Below are 16,418 nucleotides of genomic sequence, written 5' to 3'. Positions count from 1 at the left end.
TTCTTTTTTAAAAAATAATTTTCTGTTTTTAAAAGTACTTTTAGATACAGGAAACTGTTTTTTAAAAAGAAAATTAAACATGCTCTTATATTAACACTTATATGAGCTAAAACTATTCACTCTATGGTTAAGTCATTTTTTAAAACGTTAGTGTCCAATGACATAGAAGTTTCAAAAATGATTTTAATATTATGAAGATGATTACGTATGATAGAGTCAACCACCATAGCTGTTGGCTATGGATTGCAAGAGTATCCTTGAATTTTATTTCTTTGAATAAATATTTATAGGAATGAGATGAAAGCCGCGATTCTATCTAGGGACACTATTGACACACTAGGACCAACGAAACCAGAGGCAAGAAATTACTAGCAAGCCTAATTAGTGTTGGGGGATCTCTCTAGAAAGAGATGACTCTCAAGTAAATTTATTTTGGATGGCTTTCAAAAGATCTTTATCAATTTAGTAACGGAAAGAAAAATAAGAATATAAATTTTACTTTAATTAAATTTCCATATCCATTTATGATCGTTGTTTGAAGCAAATATAGATACCAGTGGCTGCAAAAACCCATATCAACTGTTGACATTACTTAGAAGCATTTGCTTGGAAGGGTTACTATAGATTATATTCTTATTTTCTTTCTGCTGATAAATGGAAAGAGAGATGTCAACCAGCAATTATATTATTACCGTAAGCAGATGATTCCAAGGATAAAAGTAAAACTAATGAAACATGTTATAAAAACCATTAACCCTTCTGCGAACTTCAGAATAGCATCGAAGTAACATCAACAGCAATCAGAGAATACAAAATCTGTAACATCAACCAAGAAAAATGGTTTCATGTGAAAGAAATGGTCCAATTCGATTCATATGTTCTACTGAACAATAAGACAGGAGAAAAATCACCAAACAACAGGGCTATCTGGTCCCAACTACAAAGAAACGAACATATATGTCAGGGAACATAATACACATGTTGAACATGTTTGGGATTATAATTACAAAATATAAAAATAAAAAATCTAAGTTTATGGAGAATGTCAAGATTCATCCAACGGGTTGCCAACTAAGCTATCAAACTTGTACAGTGAATGGTCCAGAGGGGTCACCAAAAGAGGAATACCTCAGCTTTCAACAGTACAAAAGACAGCGATACAAGCCACGAAACCTCACATGGGTGCCAACAACCTATTGTCTTCCTTTTTCCTCTAAAATTTACTGTCACATCGCAACCCTTTATCTACTCTGGCATCATTAGAAGAGGCTGGAAGTCCTAACACCACAAACTCCTCAGGATGACACCTTGGACATATCTTTGGTTGATCTGTTGTATTTCATGTGACTCTTGACTAACTGCCCTGCAGCAATAGCAGACATCAGAGACAGCTCCCCTGCCAGAACAGATCCTGCAACAATGGTGGCCAAAAGTCTTGAGTTTGATCCTGGTGAATCCTTGCTTGCACCCTTCACACCAAGCAGATTCAAGCAAGCAGACTGAGAAGCTAATTGAGTTCCACCCCCAACTGTGCCCACCTGAGGGGACCACCACAAGTCATATACAATCTTAGCACATGCATTGGAAAACAAAAATGTTGCTCCAAGATCACAATTTTTTAGTACAACCTTCACACCTTTCCCTTTATGATAAAATCTTTTAACCATAAAAGGGTGGGTGTGAAGGTAGTGGTCAAAATTGCAATGTGAAAAATCAAAGTTGATTGGAAAATTAACTAACTAGAGACAGGTGCTAAATCACCTCAATGGAAGGCATGGTCACTGAGATATGAAGGTCTCTTCCATCATTCACAGCTTCCATCATGGTTATGCAATGGGAACTCTCAACATTCTGGGCTGGATCTTGACCAGTGGCTATAAAAATGGCAGAAACAATGTTGCCAGCATGGGCATTGTATCCACCTAGGGCACCAGCAACAGCAGAACCAGTAAGGTTTTTGAGCATGTTCAGCTCAACCAAGGCAGCCACATTGGTCTTCAACACCTTCTTCACCACATCCTCTTTGATAGTTGCTTCACAAACTACCGACTTCCCACGTCCCTCAATCCAATTTACTGCGGCAGGTTTCTTATCCGAACAATAATTTCCTATAGAATTGAGTCAATAAATTACCATCACATTTCAAGTTTAAATTCCCAGAAAAAAGTAATTCCAGCATCCAAGATAATTATTATAGGCATCAAAATAACCAAACAAAGAAAAATCCATGGGGCCCACTTAAATATTCCATTTATAAAAACGAATTGATGTACTAACTTCAAAATTAGAATAGAGTAAAATATAAAAAAAGAAAAATTATAATAGAGTAATGAAACTTACTTTTATACTCAGTTAATATTACTTAGCATGTCACATTTAACATGAAAGTGTAATGTCTGAAAAGATTATACAGTACTTCTTTTGAAGGGAGATCCCGCAATTAAGTGAAACACTAATTGCATGCAAGCAAACTGAGAAACCCAATACCTGAGTTTGAATTGATGAACGAAAATAATAGTAGAACACAGGAGGAATCCAACGTGATATAAAGGCAGGTGATGAATCTGAGAGTGCGTCACGGTTCCCATTTTTTACATCAAATTCACAGCTCAGGAACATATAAAATGAAAGAATTAACCAATTCTTTTCTTATTGAAAACCAGCTAATGAGAAAGTTAATGGAGACTGGTCAGATTAGCATAAGTAGATGGAACAGACAAATCAAGCTCAAATAAGTATCCAAACAATTTCTACATGCATAAGTACTATGACAACCTTCCATGATACAGGCCATCGGTTAAAATAATTGAAGAAAACACCCATAATGACATAATGATAAGAACTAAAGATACGTATCATATAATTTCAAAGAAATTACCTAAATAAATGACATAAAATTGGAGTATAGAGGACCACTTTCATATAAGAAAAGCGCATAATTGAAGGGACACTAAAAATAAGATCCTTTATAAATACACAATTATTTATCAGCATTGAACAGTATCACTTGGCATCAAAGCAAATTTGCAAAATAATATTAGGGGGTTGGGGGGGTTCAAACCCAATAAAGCTAAAAAGGGCATAAGAATTACCAGAGATGCCGATAACATCCATGTCAGGGAAATCATTTTGTAGGAAATCAAGGACATTCTGGACCCCTTTGGAAATCATATTCATCCCCATGGCATCACCTGTGCTACAGGTAAATCTAGCATAAACATTCTTCCCAGCAATAGAGCATTTAATATTTTGAAGCCTGGCAAATCTGCTTGACCTGTAGCACCAGAAACCAACCTCAATTTTCAATATAAATTGAAATCTCCCACTAATAAAAATTAAAAAACTGCAAAAAATTGTTCCTTATTCTCACCCATCCACTCAAAAAAGGTTTCCCAGCCCAGAAAATCATTCAACTACAGTATGGAAACTTGACAAAGAAAATAACATAAATCCAAATTTCAAACAACTACAAGTATTGAAACTCACCGAAAACAACAAAGGAAAAAAAATGAAATATAGGACCTTGTCTCCATGGAGGATAAATCCAGCAACATAAAAAATAGCATGGCATGAATAAATACAAATAAGAAAAAAAAATTAAAAAATGAATGAAATTCTGAGACACTAAATTTCTCAACCCATCCATCAGAAGAAGAACGAAAGCAACCTTCCCTCTCAAAAATACATCATGAAGCAAGACTTTTGTCACTTATCATTTGAAAATCACTTTAAATTCCGATTAGTTCAAATCAAGCTAAATGATTCCATGTTCAGAAACTCCCTATACTTTCCATTTAGACCGACTTTACCAACAAACTCTAATAAGGCATAAACCAAAATCATAATCAGGGAAAAATTAGAAACAACAATTCCCTTTTCGCCACCAACAACATTAATTGAAAACAAGTGACCAACCTATTGAAAACGACAGCCAAGGTATCAAAATTGAGAGGATCTTCAAGGAAGAGCTTCAATTCTGCAGCTCTAGTCGCCGTTGCAAACCTCACAACAGGTGCTCTGCTCATCCCATCCCTCAACACCACACTACTGGCCCCACCAGACACATAGATCGCCTTGCACCCTCTATTGGTGCTGGCCACCAGGCACCCCTCCGTAGTGGCCATTGGCACCGTGTACTCCACCCCGTCCAGCAGCAGCGGCCCGGCCACGCCCACCGGCAGCTGGACGTACCCCACAGGCATTTCGCAGCACTGCCCCAGAATAGCCTCATAGTCGAAGCCATCCAGCGGCAGGCCAGCAAGAGAATGTCCCGTCATCCTTTGCAGCGCTTCACGCCGGATAGCCGCCGCACGACGGCAGTCCCCAAGACGCGCTTCAAGGGAGTATGACGCGACAGTTCCGTCAATGACAGAGTCGACAATGCGGTTATCATCATCCACTCCATCTACCGAGGAAACCAACAACAACTTTTGTTTCTTATCAGTGACAGAGTGGACAATGTCAGCATTGTCAGTTTTTAAAGACACCAATGGAGTCACTGGTTTTAGGTAACAGTCCCCGAGACATGACTCTGGCACCGTGCCTTTAATGACGGATTCTACGATGTCAGTATTCTCGGTTCCGTCAATCGAGGTTGGTTCGGTGAATTTGGAGGGGTCCTCGTCGGAGGGACGGGCGACGAAGGACTGAACGAAGTGGATACCAAAAAATCCAAGGAGGTAAATGAAGGAGGCGATGAGGGCGAAAATGGCGGCGATGTCGGAGAGAGTGAGGAGGTGGAGAGGGGAAGAGGTGCGGATCTTGTCGCGCCAGCGGTTGAGGAGGTAGTAGGCGAGGGAGAAGAAGAGGGTGAAGAAGACGGCGTTGGTGAGGTGAAGGGGGAGAGGGAGGGCGTCGGAGGCTTTGGCGGCGGCGGTGGTGGTGGTGGTGGCTGTGGCAGCGGAGGAACGGCGACGGAGGTCCATGGTGGAGAGGGAGGGAATGACACAAGAAGGGAAGAAAGTGTGTTGTGTGGTGTATTTATAGGAGAAATAGAGGGGTGGGGTGAATGGTGTGAATGGGGAATGATGCAGATGATGATGGATCCAGACACTGAGTGCAAAGCGCGGGACGACTCTCCTCTCCCCCCACACAGGCTTTTCGTTTCCCCCACGTGCTCCCTCGTCCCTACCCTCTCTTTTTCATCTTCCCTTCTTTTATCCCTCTCTTTTTTAACTTTTTTAAATTATAATACCATAACTTCTTAATTCATAAATGTAATAAAAATTATAAAATATTAATTCCAATATTTAAGATTAAATTACTTATAATTAAATTTCATTAAAGATGCTTATTTATTATGCTTTTATCATTTAAAGATGAGTTTAATGAAAACTCAGAAAGAGTTACTACTTGTGCGTATATTTAAGAATGCATGCTAAGAGTAATTAAATATACTTTGTAAACTGTTTCAAAATATAATAAAAATTACATATTAATTAATTATAGTGACGTTATTTATTTTTTATTTAATATACATTAAATATAAGATAAGTATTTATTATTCTTTCATTATATTATATTTTCATTTAATTTTTATATCCTATTATTTTTTATCATATTATGTGTACTAAATAAGTTTAAAGATTATAATGTATTTAAAATTTAATTAAAAGAGATTAAAAAGATTAATACTTTTTTTTGCTAATATTAATAATTATTTTTTTAAAATTTAATAAAATAAAAATTAGTAGGCAACAAACTAAAAAATATTCTATTTTACCTTATAATTTTTTAACTTTAACATCTCATAAATAAAATCTATATTAAATAAATAGATAAAATAAATGTATAAAATAGACACCAATTTAAAAGAGTTTTATTAATTTACATATTGTATTATAAAAGTATTAATTTTAATACAAAATGTATCTTTCTTTTCCTTACAAAATTTTTCTTTTTCACATAAAAAATTATAATTTATTAAAATATACATTATTTTTAACTTATAGGAATAAAATTATAATTATAATATATAGTATAATAAAAACTTGTTAAAGAAGTAATTTGATTAACTGGAACTGAAAAACATCTGAATTCCGTAATCATTACAGAGAGGAATATTGGTTTTCACTCTTTTACATGCAGTCACGCTTAGAACGTGTGAGACAGAAACGTTATATTCTTTGAAGGGAGTGAACTTTGTTTTAACTCCACTGATTATAATTTATTGTGGGTGCGTTAAACTCAACAGAAAAGATTCCTTCTTCTACATGCACTCACGCTTAGTGCGTGCAAGACTCAACAATAATGCTTTAAACTTTAACGCTTGTGAACCCAGCTCGTTTCAACTTCAATAAAATACATAGAACCCAGATCATCTCACGTTCAAATATTTATATTATTTAATATTTTTTAGAAAAGATATAATTAATTAATTTAACTGTTGATTTCAATGTTCTTATTAAATATATTAATTTTATAAAATTTCATAAAAATAAAATTAATAATTGTTTTTTCGTGTTATTTTATTTTAATTAGTAATATATTTTTAAAATATAAATAAATATTAAATTTTAAATATTTTACTTACATATGTCAAAATCATGTAAAGTTCCATATACATTATTATAAGAATAATATTATAATAATTTAATAGTTAGATTAATTAATATTATATTTTATAAAAATTAAAAAATGATGTAAAGAGTGAACGGATTGAATTTAAAATATATATTAAAAATTATTTTAAGTTTTTTATTTTTTATTTAATAGAATATATGTTTATATTAGTAATCATAACATTTACTCATTTTTAAAGTTATTAAATTGAGAAACTTCTTTGTTTAATTTGTGAATATTAACGCTTATTTGATTATAAAATTACTGTACAGTTCAATTTTTATTGGTTTAAAAAAAGTTAAATTCAATCCAATTCAGTTTAAAAAGGCTTGCATTGAATTCAACAATTCAATTTTTATAATTTTATTTTTAATTTGAAAGAAATAAATAAATTATTTTATCTTTTTTACACCATTTTAAAATAAATTTATATTAAAATATGATATACAAGAATAATTTTAAACTATTCTGAAAAATATATTTATATAATCAATCATAAAGAATAATAAAATTTTTTCCTAAAAAATAATAATGTGGTATAAATTTAAAATAAAATTATGAAAAATAGTTAAGTAACATAATTTTATTTATAATCTTAAAAGTATGAGTGAAATGTTATTTTTATATAAATAAAAATATACACATAAATTTGGTTTCAACTGGATTGAATTTTCAAAGTGGTACCTGAAATCCAATTTAAACAACAACAAAAAATTAGGGCTTGTTTGTTTCTATTTTAGTTTTAAATTTTTAAAAATTATATCTTAAAAAAAAATAATTATTTTTAAGAAGAAAAAAATAATAAAACTTATGTTATTTTAAAAGAAAAAATATTTTAAAAATGGAAAATAAATGAACTCTTTTTACAATTTTTAATTAATTTGATTTTTTAGTTTTTGTTCAATATTTATGGTTTACATTTGATTGGATCGGTTGATGAGATTCTTTCGAGTGCTAGATCTCGTTTTCATCATGGAAGTGTTTGTTTTATTACATTAAGTGTTTATTTTTTAAATTCAATGTTAATTTAAAATTTATAATTTTTACTTTTAAAAAATTAAAAATGAATGTCTTTATTTATTTTATTTAAAATAATAAAATTTTTATTACTAATAATTATAATGTTTACTCTTTTTTAAATTTATAAAATTAATATTGAGTACTAATTCTTGAATAAGGGCATTTTAATAGTTTTCTCAAGTAGGAACACTTTTAAAATTTGTTTTCCTTTCATTCTGTCATGCCCTTTGTCTAGATTGAGCATCTATTATTTTAAACTAATATTAATTTAAATTTTTATATTTTATTTTTTATTTTTATTTTTATTTAAATTTGTTGAATTTAGAAATACTTAATTAGATCATGTATTTTTATTTAATTCTTTAAAAATTTAATTATACACATATAATGGACAAGAAAATTACTAGTATATCTATGTTCATATAGAAACATGTTTCACTCTTATATTGGACCAATTATAAACCAATAGCCCAATAAATATTATATATGCACATATAACATTTTGTATATATAAAGGATTATAGCCATGAGAAATGCAATCAATTGTGAAAGGCAATAGAATTCTCAATAATTATAGAACAATATACTGCAAATCATGCAACTATCAACCTCACTATCATATCATATAATGACTATTAGAAAAGTGACCAGTGCAATGCACGGATAAATTATTATGTTATAGTATAATATTATAATTAATAATTATAAAATAAAAATAATTGTATAAAATATTTATAATAATATTTAAATTATTTTAAAATTTAAAATTAATTAGTATATATTAATATTATTCCTAATAAAATGATTTCATATGTTATATAAAGATTTATAATATATTTTTAAATATTTATAAATTAACTTTAAAAGTAAAAACTTTAAACTCAAATATAATTTAAATTTATAAATTATAAATTATAAATTTAATTCTATAAAATTTAAAAATATTCTTATAATTAATTTGTAATAATTTAACATGTATATATACATACCACAACATAAGGATTTTTAATAAAAAAAATAAATTTTAATATATTTAAAATATTTTAAGGCAAAAATTATTGAAGAAATAAAATTATATATTTTATTTTATCTTATAAAATTATATAGCACATAATTTAAGGATAAAAATAAATAATTTTTTTTTATTAAATAAGCCTATTTTATGTTTCTAAAATCATTGTTATGTATTAAATATCATAATTTAATCTCTTATTATTAAATCATATATTTATTAATTATATATATATATAATTTAGTTTTAAAAAAATTATAATTTAAATATTAAATTAATTATTTTTAATATAATAGAGAGATAAAAATTATTAAATGAAAATTTTGATTATTTTTAAAATAAATTATCTATAAAAAATAAATATAACAGTTAAAAATAATTTATATGTGACTTTAAATATTATAAATATTATTATAAAAAATTTAATTATAGATTAGTAAATATATTTATATGTCACAGAAATTTGTTTATATTGTAATTAGTATATATTAATATTATAAAATTATAATTTAAATATAAAAAATATAATAATAAAACTATATTATATTAAATAATATCAAATATAAATAGATTGAAAAATAAGATAAATAAATTTTCATATGTAAATTTTAGATACTTTATATATTTTAAAAATTTAATTAAGATTTATAGGTGATCCGTGCAATGCACGGATAAATTATTATGTTATAGTATAATATTATAATTAATAATTATAAAATAAAAAATAATTCTATAAAATATTTATGATAATATTTAATTTATTTTGAAATTTAAAATTAATTAGTATATATTAATATTATTAATAATAAAATGATTTCATATATTATATAAAGATTTATAATATACTTTTAAATATTTTTAAATTAATTTTAAAAGTAAAAGGATTAACCTCAAATAAAATTTAAATTTATAAGATTATAGATTTAATTCTATAAAGTTTAAAAATAATTTTAAATTATTTTAAATTTTAAAATTAATTAATATATATTAATATTATTACTAATAAAATGATTTCATATGTTATATAAAGATTTATAATATACTTTTAAATATTTATAAATTAAATTTAAAAGTAAAAGATTTAAACTCAAATATAATTTGAATTTATAAATTATAAATTTAATTCTATAAAATTTAAAAATACTCTTATAATTAATTTGTAATAATTTAACATGTATATACATATCACAACATAAGGATTCTTAATAAAAAATAAATAAATTTTAATATATTTAAAATATTTTAAGGCAAAAATTATTGAAGGAGTAAAATTATATATTTTATTTTATCTTATAAAATTATATAGCACACAATTTAAGGATAAAAATAAATAATTTTTTTTATTAAATAAGTCTATTTTGTGTTTTTGAAACTATTGTTATGTATCAAGTATCATAGAATCGTATATTTATTAATTAAATATATATAATTTAATTTTAAAATAATTATACTTTAAATATTAAATTAATTATTTTTAATACAATAGAAAGATAAAAAATATTAAATGAAAATTTTGATTATTTTTAAAATAAATTATCTATAAAAAATAAATATAACAGTTAAAAATAATTCATATGTGACTTTAAATATTATAAAGATTATTATAAAAAATTTAATTATATATTAATAAATATATTTATATGTCACAGAAATTTGTTTATATTGTAATTAGTATATATTAATATAAAATTATAATTTAAATATAAAAAATATAATAATAAAATTATATTATATTGAATAATATCAAATATAAATAGATTAAAAAATAAGATAAATAAATTTTCATATCCAAATTTTATATACTTTATATATTTTAAAATTTTTAATTAAGATTTAAATAGAAAGTAAAAGAGAAGAATAATTTTATTGAAAAAAAATGAATCTTTATATTAATTAAAATTACACATGTTGATATAATATAAAATTTATGAGTCACATATAAAATATAGACAAATATTATGATAAGAAAACTTTATAATAATATTTAAACTATTTGAAAGTTTAAAATTAATTAGTATATGTTAATATTATTATTAATAAAAATATTAGTTATTTGAAAGAAAGAAAAATAATATAGAATTTTATAAAGTATTTTTCTTTTTTATTGACATTAATTAAAAAGGAAAGTTATAATTTTTATAATAAATCTAATTTATATTTTGACAGATTTTCTTGTATACCAACTTTTTAACAATTTTTGTACTTTTTTCATATAATATTTAAATTAAAAATACTAAATTAATATTAATTCTTATTATTCTGTTGTTGTATGACCTTTTAAATATATAAATTAATTAATTATAATTTATTCATTTTACTATTTTTCATGAATGATCATATATGTTAATATTAAGGTTAAAAAGAAAGTACAAATATATTAATATATATACATACTAAATAAAATATAATTTTTTTATCTTTATTAAATATTTTATGTTTGTCCATATAGCTCTCATTTGATTATTTATAACAGATTCAAATGTAACATAAATGACATTTAGAATATATATATATATATATATATATATATATATATATACTCATCAATTCTTATTTATTTATTCCATTATTTTTCATTAATTATATACAAATTATCAGTTTTCAAGAATAAAATTTAAAGTAAATCATTTATATTAAAATTTAAAATTGTATTTAACTGCTAATTATATGCATTTTACTTCATTATTTCAATACAAAACATACATAATTTGTCTCAATTATTTCATGTATATATGGTCATGGTTTGAGTTTTGAGCAAATCATCTTCCATTGAAATAGGAGAGTACTCATTAGACTTAATACTTGACTTATACCTGCATCATTCATATTCATTCTATACCACAAATTGGATAGCTTATAAGTTAACAAAAACATAAAACATTATGCAAAACATAATGATGTCTTTATAAATAAAAAATAATTAAAATACTTACTTATTCTTGTAATCAATAGTCTTTTTTATGTTAAGATTGATATACAATTTTGTCTCATTATAAGCATTTGATATGTCTAAAGTTCATGGAACAACTATAAAATATAATTTGTTAATAATAATAACTATCACACAATTAAAAAGAGTTCAATATAGATAAAAAATCATACCACCAAGTGTTTTCACTTTACATAATTGAATAATCATAATAGATAAAGTATTAGAATTTTCATTCTTTAAAAAATAATCATTTGATCATCAAACTCCTCCCATAAAGTGCAAACAATTCTCTGATTCTTACGAAACAAATTCAATATAATATAATCTTAATTAGTATAAAGTAATGAAAGAGAAAAAATATTAAACAAATATTTTAGCCATTAAAATATGTTATAAAATAATACTCACTCTAAGTCATTGAGAATCAAATCAATATATTTAATTTTCTTTTCACTTTTTTCTATGTCTTTTTTTTACTTATTTTTTTGATTTTATAATAAACTTAATTTAAAGTTCAAGAGTTTTATTTAATTTTATCAATTATTAATTTCTAATAATAAAATTTAAAATAAACATTAATATTAAGGTTCAAATCTGCGACAAAGGATGCACATTTTGAATATATAAAGACTACTAATTAGAAATAAATACATTTAACTGATTTAAATTAAATCATTCAAGACGGCAAAGATATATCAAAACTGCTAATTAAAAATGAATGGATTTAATTGATTTGAATTAAAGCATTTAAGATGGCCTTAAATAGTAATTATTAATTATTATATAAAGATTATTGTATTAAAAAGTGAAGGCAAATTCCCCTCCAAAACTCATTGCAACTTTCCTTCTAAAACTCATATACTTTTATATATATAAAGATACCTAGTTATATTCAAATATTATACAATTAGATACATATTTTATTTCAAGGTATATGATCTACTATTAATTATTGTTATTCTATTTGTGCAAACACTTATTTGAACGTTGGAGTATCTATTGCATGTAAACCTCTTTGTTCCATCATTGACCACATGTACTAGTTTTTTAATGACTTTCTTTGCATTATTTAGGCTTGTTTCTATCAATTTATTCAAAGATTTATCATGTGATCATGAATTTGATTTATCATGAATCAGTTGACTTAGACGATTCGGCTTCATCACTACATTCTCTAAAGTGAGTCTCTACTTCTTCATTTATCCCACTCGGTCTTGAAGAAAATTCCACCCCCTTCGGTTCCCTCAGCATTCTGACCATCGATACTAGTCAGCCTAGATGAGTCTGACAACGAGTCCTCCCATTCCAAGGATTCGGCCATGGTAAAATAAGGAAGGGAAAGAAAAGAAAACTAAACGTATCTTACTGATAGTCGGTTCAGAAGAAAGAGAGAAAATTTGAATACCCTTCAGTTTGAAGCAACAGTGTGTACTTCTCGGCTCAGAGAAAAAGTGGAGAACAAAAGACCTAGACCACCATGTATTTATAGGGTTTAGGGCCCTCAGACATATGAAGGGTCGCATCCCTTCCAAACCGACAGATCTCTTCTAGATCAAACGCTTGAGATCGAACACCCTTTCATTTCGTACACACACATCGAGGAAATCCTAAAAATTCCTAAAACTCTAAAAAACTGAAGTTCTAGAATGATCTTTTTTATTATTTATTTTATTTTTTATGGTTTTATATTTTTACCTCCTCGGTATACACCACTTTTTTGATAAACTGAATACCCCTTCAGTGCATACACCCTCTTGTTTTACTATAATTGAACCGAATACCCTATTCAGCTTACTTATGTTGCTTAAACCGAACACCCCCCTCGGTATTTCCATCCATCCTACCAAACCGAGTACCCCCTCGTCTATATGTTCTTCCACCTGTATATTATTAAGCCATTGCCTTGTACCTCTTCGAGCTTGGGGGACTAGTATACTGGATAGGGAACTGCTCGGTCCTACATATAGAAAAAGGAAACTAAGTACCTATTCGACCCAGTTTGACCGAATACCTTTTGTCAGGATTATAAGGTAATTAACCCAATTAAGGGTAATAATTAAGGCATTATCTACTTTAAATTAAAGGGCCAAAACTCAAGGCTGACTCAACAGGCCCATTAGTCCATAACAATACCTATAAAAGGAAGGTAGGAAGTATAAGTAAAGAGTTGACTTTTCATTATTAAATAGCATTTATTGCTCAGAACCGAATCTTGACTTTAGCATCAAAGTGTCTTTTGCAGGTACCCTCCTCACATCAGGGACAGTCAGAAGGACGTCACTGTTTCAGAGCAGAGACTTGAAAGCTAGTGTTTTTCTAACAGGAACAAATCTCATTATAGAGACTAATCAAATTATTCCAGTTACTAGTGCATGTCCTAAGTATTAGTGGTTCGACAAATCACTAATATGCAAAAAATATTTTCACACTCATAAATGCCAATTTAAATTAGAATTTAGATTAAAAACCTATGACTCTAATTCCTTAGCATTCTAAAATTTTAATTTTTTTTTTCCAAGAATAGAACCCAAGTAACCGCACACGTGAATCTCACTCCCCTGCCATGCAAGATTTCATGTGGCTACATCCGAAAACATCACGAACAATAAACATAAAAATCTTGCACCTTACTCATTTTCCACTTGCCAATTGGATCCAAGACAAGGTGATCTTTCTTTTCTTCGGATGATGCATGCAAGACATGGCAAAGCCAAATATTGCATGGCTTCAAGAACACACTCATTTGCCGAGATCCAAGGGACAAGAACCTGCAGCCCCACCTACCAAAATGCATCTCCATTCTCGGTGCAGCCATCATAACTTAAGAGACCCAAAAGCTTCCTCCAATTCACGTGAAATTTGCAACTGCACATCCCTTCCACATATGTCAAGACCGAGGTTCAAGCTGCATAAGACAAAATTTGCATTCCACTTTCTTAGTACAGCCGAAATCAGAGGGAGATATGGAAACTTCATAGCGTGATAAAGCCAAGCTTTAGTGCACTTTATGTCCACTAATTGCCGATAGTTTACACCTGCATGCATGAAAGACAAATTTCATGTCAACCTTCCCTCGCTGCAATATGTGATAAAATACCAATGAGACAGAATTGCACTCAAGTATTGTCGCAGCCAGCCGTGACGCGGAAAACATTAAAAATGGTGAGTTTGACGTGAAAAAGAAGAAACCATAGATTATAGGAGTCGCTAACAGGGTTTTTCAAAAACTAAAAATAAAAGGTCTGTTGAACTAGATCTGAATGAATTTGAGAGTTTAATTATACATTAAGGAGATATTTGGATCGTAAAATTAGTGACCCTAAATTATATGAAAATTAATGTCTTATTTTATTTTTAAATTTAATATTTTATTTGTTAAAAAATAAAAGGAAGAGAGTAAATTTTTAAATAATTGAGTCTCATGGATTTTTATTTTATTTTTTTTCTTATGTATGTCTCTGTACAATGAAAAAATTAAAGCTATATAGTTTTAAAAGAAAATTATTGAAATGTTTATGAAAATAAAACATAAGAGTGTTAAAAAGACTAAGATGTATATATATGTATATAGGGACAAGATTTTCTTATATCAGTATAAATCTAAAATTTCTTAAATTTTATAATATTTTAAATTTTATCTAAATAAAGGATAAAAAAATTAATTTTATGATTGTATAATTTATGACTAATAACGTAATATATGCATTACTATTTTAATTGTTATGTGAATTTAAAAATATATTTTTAAGAAAAAATAAAAAGCAACTAATAAAAAAAATAAAATTTAAAATAATTCACATATATAGAGATACTAGATAGTATAACTAAACTAATATCTATATTATTTTATAATATAAGAATGGTAGAGTAATTTATATATCACTATTATAAATTATTATGTAAATTAAAAATAAAAATTTATTTATTTATTTTATTTCAAGACAACAAAATATTAAAGAATTTATAATTGAGGATTTTATTTGAACTTTACTTTTAAAATAAATTTATTTATTTTATGATAAAACTGAGAAAATTTTTTATATATATGATTTCTTAACATAAGAAAGATAAAGTAATCTATATATTACTATTATAAGTTTTTTCTGAAAAAAAATTGATTTTAAAATATGAAAATTCAAAAAATATTTATTTATTTTAAATAAAATGAAAGATAATTCACATTATACTAAGTAGTAGATAATATAGCTAAATTGGTATGATTATTATAAATCATTCCATAAATTAAAACAAATTAATTAAATAAAATAATAATAAAAAGAAATTTAAAGAATTTTATTTAATACTTGATTTTAACAATCAACTTTTTATTTCATTTTATTATTAAAAAATATGATAAAAGTATACATGTCCAAGTTTATAACAAGTAAATGATAAAATAATTTATATATTACTGTTTTAATTTGTTACACATGTATTTTTTTAATTTATTTCTTTTTAATAAAATTTAAGAAAGTAACTTTTTATTCTTAATGAATTATTCTTTAGAGTGGATAATTTCATACTTGTATAATACCTAAAAATTTAAAATAATAATAATTATCTAAAGTAAACTAAGCACATTTAATATGCCACATTCATTAATCCTACTATTATTATTATTATTTGCTACGTACTACAATTATTACTGAAATGATGAACTAAGAAAATACAAAAATATATCTAAATATCCAAAAGTAATTATATAGATTTTATCTTAGCTTTTAAAATTTTAATTTTAATTTCTTCATGTTTTGAAAAAAGTTACCAACCTATAAATTTTTAGTTATATCATGACTTAATTTCAAAACACAAAAAGTTAATATTTAATTTATTTAATTTACAATTTTTGTAATTAAAATTACAATTTTTGTGATCCTATCTTACCCAACTCAG

General features: G+C 26.3%; 1 protein-coding gene across 1 annotated transcript; it reads right to left on the bottom strand.

The window, feature by feature from the left end:
- Positions 1-1,206: 1,206 nt before the first annotated feature.
- On the bottom strand, positions 1,207-4,925 carry LOC113856008 (3-hydroxy-3-methylglutaryl-coenzyme A reductase 1-like). Its single transcript, XM_027487635.1, has 5 exons — positions 4,609-4,925; positions 3,916-4,473; positions 3,093-3,274; positions 1,762-2,108; positions 1,207-1,538 (listed from the first exon to the last, which is right to left on the bottom strand). The coding sequence occupies exons 1-5, from the start codon at positions 4,923-4,925 to the stop codon at positions 1,296-1,298; spliced, it is 1,647 nt and encodes a 548-aa protein (XP_027343436.1). The 3' UTR covers positions 1,207-1,295.
- Positions 4,926-16,418: the final 11,493 nt, after the last annotated feature.

Source organism: Abrus precatorius, unplaced genomic scaffold (assembly GCF_003935025.1).
Source record: "Abrus precatorius isolate BTA unplaced genomic scaffold, Abrus_2018 Scaffold1, whole genome shotgun sequence".
Taxonomy (NCBI): domain Eukaryota; kingdom Viridiplantae; phylum Streptophyta; class Magnoliopsida; order Fabales; family Fabaceae; genus Abrus; species Abrus precatorius.
Note: the sequence above shows the minus strand (reverse complement) of the source record. Positions and strands in the feature narration are given on the sequence as shown.

Bases quoted from the DNA above. Each gene is read 5' to 3' on its own strand.
- LOC113856008 (XM_027487635.1), bottom strand. From the start codon at position 4,925: ATGGACCTCCGTCGCCGTTCCTCCGCTGCCACAGCCACCACCACCACC. The intron at 3,275-3,915 runs GTTGGTCACTTG...CTGGTGCTACAG, and splicing joins TTGGCTGTCGTTTTCAATAG to GTCAAGCAGATTTGCCAGGC. The intron at 2,109-3,092 runs GTAATTCTTATG...TCAATTCTATAG, and splicing joins GGATGTTATCGGCATCTCTG to GAAATTATTGTTCGGATAAG.